The sequence below is a fragment of the Musca domestica genome, unplaced genomic scaffold, assembly GCF_030504385.1.
Source record: "Musca domestica strain aabys unplaced genomic scaffold, Musca_domestica.polishedcontigs.V.1.1 77, whole genome shotgun sequence".
Classification (NCBI taxonomy): domain Eukaryota; kingdom Metazoa; phylum Arthropoda; class Insecta; order Diptera; family Muscidae; genus Musca; species Musca domestica.
In genome coordinates, this window is record NW_026712400.1 from 587,157 (window position 1) to 593,473 (window position 6,317).

General features: G+C 36.2%; 1 protein-coding gene across 1 annotated transcript; it reads left to right on the top strand.

Moving 5' to 3' along the window:
* Positions 1 to 3,407: 3,407 nt before the first annotated feature.
* LOC131806477 (histidine-rich protein PFHRP-II-like) lies at positions 3,408 to 5,603 on the top strand. The gene is made up of 2 exons (XM_059130589.1): positions 3,408 to 3,497; positions 4,606 to 5,603. The coding sequence occupies exons 1-2, from the start codon at positions 3,492 to 3,494 to the stop codon at positions 5,386 to 5,388; spliced, it is 789 nt and encodes a 262-aa protein (XP_058986572.1). The 5' UTR covers positions 3,408 to 3,491; the 3' UTR covers positions 5,389 to 5,603.
* Positions 5,604 to 6,317: the final 714 nt, after the last annotated feature.

Here is a 6,317-nt window from a genome sequence, read left to right on the forward strand (position 1 = left end):
TATTAAATTTTTATTTCTCGCGACTTGATCGAATGATCGGGAAGGCATTACAAATTTAATGTACATTTAACATGGAAACGAAATGAATTATGTGACATACAGGGTGAGATAAAAAAAACTGCAATAAAGTCAAACGCCATATTTTTTACATTTTTTAAACGTCATTGAATGAAAACAAAAAATGTCGGAAATAGCATCAAATTTTAGAATTAGTTTAGATCTGTTCGAATTGGTCACCTTTGTCACGAATTATGGCCTTCAAATGGCCAACGAAACCGTCACACACTGCCCGAATGTTGCTCTTTTGGCCCATTCCCGGCGAAGCGCTTGCTTGAGGTGATCGACACTTTGGTATTTTTTTAGTGCCAACCTTGCTTTCCAAAATACTCCAGACACAATAGTCTAAGGGTTTGGTATCTGGAGATTTTGCGCTGGAAATGAAGCGAGGAATCTCATTTTGTAACTATTCTTGGTTGGCGCGTGCAGAGTGCGATGTTGCTGAGTCCTGTTGGAATGTCCAAGGTGTGCGACCGAACGGAGAGCGACCATCGGCTGTTATCGCGGCCCACACCATCACCATGACCGGCCCTTGTGTTCTGGTGGCCAACCAAAGATACGCATTTTCAGCTGAGCTCTTTGGCATGTAAACACGATCATTTTGTTTGTTTACAAACTGCTGGACAACGAATGTTTTCTCATCGGAGAAAACTAAATTCGGCAGTTCACCCCTTTCGGCCAAGCGAAGCAACTATTTAGCTCTTTTGAGTTTATTTTCTTTCTGTTGCGGTGTAAGTTCTTGCACTTTTTGGAATTTCAATGGCTTTACCCCGAGCTCATTTTTCAATATTTGCCGAATGGAACATATTACGATATGTTAAGCTCAAGAGTCATTTTTCCGCCACTGCGACGCGGGTTTCGATCAAGTCGCTTCTTTACGATTCGAAACATTTCTGCTGATGTTGCTACCAGTACCACGGTAACGAGCAATGGTACGAGACACAAACGATTTATTCACATTTAAATGCTGGGGTGCTCTAATGATAGCCACTTGTGGTTTTCCAGCCAAATATGAAGAAATTACACTATCACGCTTGAGTAGAAAAACTTTAGAAAATGTGCAATCCAAAATTGTTTTTGGTCCATTTCAACCCCTATATATTTTCCGATCATCTCCCACAACAATAGGGTTCTATTCAGACCATAACCTTACATTTTCAATTTCATGAAGATCCGGCCATTATTGCGACCTGTAGAGTGATTACAAATTAACACTGACAGACGGACGGACGGACCGACTAGATCGACTCCGCTCGGCGAGATAGGAAGTTCCATATAAGTGTGTCTAATTATATTGAAATCGGTACAGATTTGGATATAGCTCCCATATATATTTTCGCCGATTTTAAATATTTGATGCACCCAACGCAATATGTATTTCCGATTCCAATGAAATTCGGACAGAGAATCCAATTTGGTACAAAAAAATTCAAATTACAATATATATATTTCGGCCGATTTCATTTATGTTATTTGGTTACCATAATAAATTTGACAAATTATTTAGAAATCTGTTAAGATTTGAATATAGCTTCCATACATATATTCTCGGCCGATTTTGCATATTTGTTGCACCAAACAGGTATGTACCTCCAGTTTCAGTGAAGTATGAAAGGTGTACCCTTAAAGCTGAGGGTATGAACATAGGTATCGTATACTCATCTAGGGTATGGATACAGATATTTCCTGATCTATCAATAAAAATTGTTGATTAATAATTGGACAATTCTATAAAAAGTCTATTCAGGTAAACACTAACATATTAACTTGGTAAACTCTTCGATAGTAATCTAACTGGATCGACTGCAATTTATTACCTCTTTCTTTCTCACCTCTTTGACCTGTTTTTCTGATATGTTCCTCATAATACGATACGCCCTTTTTATACCCTCCACCATACTATGGAGGGTATATTAACTTTGTCATTCCGTTTGTAACTTCTCGAAATACTCATGTCAGACCCAACAAAGTATATATATTTTTAAAGGCTAACATTTTGCACACATGTTTATTTTGCCAATAGATAGGTTAAGTTCGTAAGCGGTCCATGTAGGTCCACGTTTTCATATAGCCCCCATATAACGGTACCTCCGGATATTCGGAATTTTGATAATTTTAGCGAAATTATTCACCAAAAATGTTTCAAATTTGATATTTGAAGTTCGTAATGGATACTACAGCCTATGACAGAAAATTGTCTGTGCAGGTCCATGTCTTCGTATAGGCCTCATATATCAGTACCACCCTATATTCGGTATTTTGACGATTTTAGGTACAATACTCACCGAAATTATTTCAGATGTCGTATTTGAAGTTCTTAATGGAAGCTACAGCCTGTGACAGAAAATTGTCTATGCAGGTCCAGGTCTTTGTATAGCTCTGATATAACGGTACCTCCCTATATCCGGTATTTTGATGATTTTAGCTACATTATTCACCGTTTATTTCAAGTTTCGCATTTGAATGTGGTATCGGCTTGTGACAAACAATGCCTATGTAGGTGCACGTCATACAGACCCTAATATAACGGCTATAGCCGGTATTTTTAAGATGTTAGCAGAATTTTTGGCGAATGTTATCTTTTTCGAAAATTTCCAAAATAGCTCTAAATGGTGGAGGGTATTCAAAGATCGGCCCGGCCGAAGTTACTGCTTTTTTACTGGTTATTTTTATTTTTTATTTGCTAGGAATACTATTATTTAATCAATACTCAAGAAACTTTGATCTTGGAAAACATCCAAGAAGTGTAACAAATACTAAATTTAATTAATTCCTAAAATTACTAATTATAATAAAAATTTTAAAAAAAAACTAAGCTAGCTGTGTTTGTAACCAATAACGGTGTCTACGTGCGTCACCGTTTATTTGATTAATACCTTCATTATCAAGTATGGGTCATGTGCACTAAGAATGACCTTGAGTGTAAAATGTTCAACACAAAAAGAAACCATATGTAGTGGTGTACGCTGCCAACCAGACAAAAAGCTTACCATTTAAAGCGCTTCTTTTTTAGTACATCAACTTAGAGTGCTTAAACGGTAATCCCTTCCGTTTAAATGTATTGAATTAAGACTCATACATTTGTATGTATGTATGTATGCACAGACAAACGTACAAATTGTTATTACAATTTCGTTGCAACGCATATTTGATTATTTAGCTGAGCTTCTTTAAAATTTGTAATTACGGATGTGACGACAATTGATACCACGGCGGCTGTTACCAATCGAACGAAATCAGATGTTAGGCAACGGAATTTGGCCAAAACAAAACGCCACATTTTTTTCATTTCAAGTGGATTAGGTATTTAAATGCGGAGGTGTTTTTGATTAGACATCAGTTCAGTACACAGCGTCGAACAAACAAAGAGTTCGTAAAAAAGTTAATTTTTTCAAATTTTGGGATTAAACAAATTTAAGTGTGAAATCGTTAAAATGAAGGTATGAAAGTAATGATACGCGTTTTGTGAATAAGTGAATAGTTTAATATGAGAATTAAAAAAAATTCATTTAAATCCAACTATGGAAAAAAATTAGAAAATCTATCAGCAAAAAATAATTGTCCTGCAAAACCGAAACATCCCTTCAAATGTGGTCCTAAACAAGCTTAAACCGCTTAAACATGAATCAGTAGAATTCAAAACTTTAATATAATTCTAAAAGACTAGTTTTGAGCATAGTGTGGGCAACTCCAAAAGGTTTACAAATCATCAGGAAGAGATATATCTCAAGAGAACATGGCCAATCTAAAACTCTAGAAATATTTCAAACCAACCGGCTTCGAACCTTATTTCTTTTGGGCAGTCTGTATTCCAATTTATGCAACTTGCCAATGGAAAGCGTTTTTCTAAAATTTTAAATATCGCTACAGGTTTTGCTCGGATCGTATATATTAAGATCTTATATAGGGTATAAATGGATCCTGGTTCATAAACAAAACAATCACCCTGGTAAAGTTTTTATAAACTAATGTAATCTAAGCTGTTGTATTTATCTTTAATAGCTCTCCTCCAATATCTTTATCTCCAATTTTTATACTCTTAAAGTTTTTCAAGACATAGAGATTGGAATTCGACCAATAATTTGTATTATATTATTGGGTATTTCAGCAACACATATAGTGCGTCTTTAAATCGGCAATTCTTGAGAAAAAGGTCTAAAACATCCTTAGAAAAAATTATAAATCAATGCAAAATATAGCTTTCGATTTTCTATACTCTCCTTTTTAAATTCATTTTCCGAACGGTCTTTAACGGACTAAAAGGACCCTAAAAATTCTTAGTCTCTCTAGATTTTCTTACTTTTCCTATAATCCAGTATTTGTTGTATCATCCTCATATCTGTTTGCATAAAATATATGTTCTCTTCTAGAACCTAAAAAAAATAATACTTGTCCAATTGTTCATTTTTTTTTTTTTTTTTTTTTTTGGTTTAGAAAAGAATTTCTAACCCTGAAATTACGACTTCTTTAAATTTTTGCCGTATGGTTGTGAAAAAACCTTAATTTATTTCATTCAATTTCCATGTCGTTCCTTTCGTGTGATTACAGGTATTCTCATGCGTTATGGCTCTTGCTTTGGCTACCTCAGCCCAAGCTGGTATCCTGCCCCATCACGGTGATGCCCATCATGGTTTGGTTCATCACGCAGCCGACTTCCATCATGCTGATATTCATCACAGCAATGGTGTTCACATTGGCCATTCTGCTCGACTCGTTGTCGATGGTCACCATGGTCTCGAACATCACGGTGTTGAACACCATCCAGTCTATCATCATGCTGATCATCATGCCGCCTTGGAAGTTGCTCACCACGATGCTGGCCATCATGGTGTAGCTGCTGTTGATGTCCACAATGCTCCGGCTGCCAAGATCATTCAACATGAACCCATTCACAAAGTGGAACCAGTTCATCATGTCACCAAGGTGGTGCATCATGAACCTCATCATTTCTTGCATTACACCAAACCAGCTGTCGATCATCATGTGGTCCATCAAAATCATCATGTCGATGAGCATCATCATGCTGCCGATTTGCATCACACTGAATTGCATGCTGGAGATGTTGCTCATACTGGTGCTTTGGCTCATCACGCTGATTTGGTCCACCATGATGGTGTGTTGCGTCATGCCGGTGTTGTCCACCACGCTGATGCCTATCACCATGCTGCTGCTGTTGTCCATCATGCTGATGTCCATCACGCTGATGCCCATCATCATGCTGCTTTGGTTCATCATGCCGTCCCAGTGCACCATCGTAGCGCTGCTATCGTCCACAAAGTCCAACCCGCTCACTGGCATAGCAAAGTAAAAATTACCGAAAAACATTACTAAACGATTTCATCTCCCATCCAAAAACATGAAAACTCAACCCAATGCCACAAATGGAAAATCGACGACACACGATTTTCTATTCGAAATTTTTAAAAATAATTTATTTCTACGATCGAACTCATTTTTTGTTTTTAACACTATCATATCACATATTTTTTGTTAATCCATCCATGATATACGTATCACATTGTTATATTAATCCATAAAAAATAAAAAAGAAATGCCGAAATAATACAATAAATTGTGTTTCATGTGCTGGGATTTTTTTTTTTTTTTTGCGGAAGATATGAACCGTAGGTAATTCTTTATTGAACCTAAGAAAAACTCGTTGCCTTGACAAGCTACCATAAAAGGAATATAAAATGTTGGTAAGACAAATTCCTCTTATTAAGGACTCATAACTTGTGAGCCAACAAATGTTGAGAATTTTTTTCTGCCCAAACCCTTGGAAATTTTATAGTATCATTATTAACGCACAAAAAACCCAACAATATTACAGCAAAAAGTTCTATAACCTCCACAATAAAATGGAGGGTAAATGTATTGTGTAATTCGTGACATTTCGAAAGTTACATCTTAAATAAAACATTCACATTTCCAAACAGAGACCTCAATATCAAATTTGAGGATTCCAGCTCTATCCTTTCACATAATACCCAATTTAGTACCACTTAGTACTTTTCGGACAATTATGGTAAGCATTTGTTCAAAACAAGTTACCATCTCCCTTCACCCAATACTAAATGTTGTACTTTTCATAAAATTGTAGTACACAATTCCACAACAAGCTCCTTCTTTCAACCACTGATACCGCCAATGACCTCAATATCAAATTTGAGTATTCCAGAACTATCCCATCACCCAATACCAAATGTTGTGCTTTTCATAAAATTATAGTACACATTTCCCTACCAGATCCTTCTTTCAAC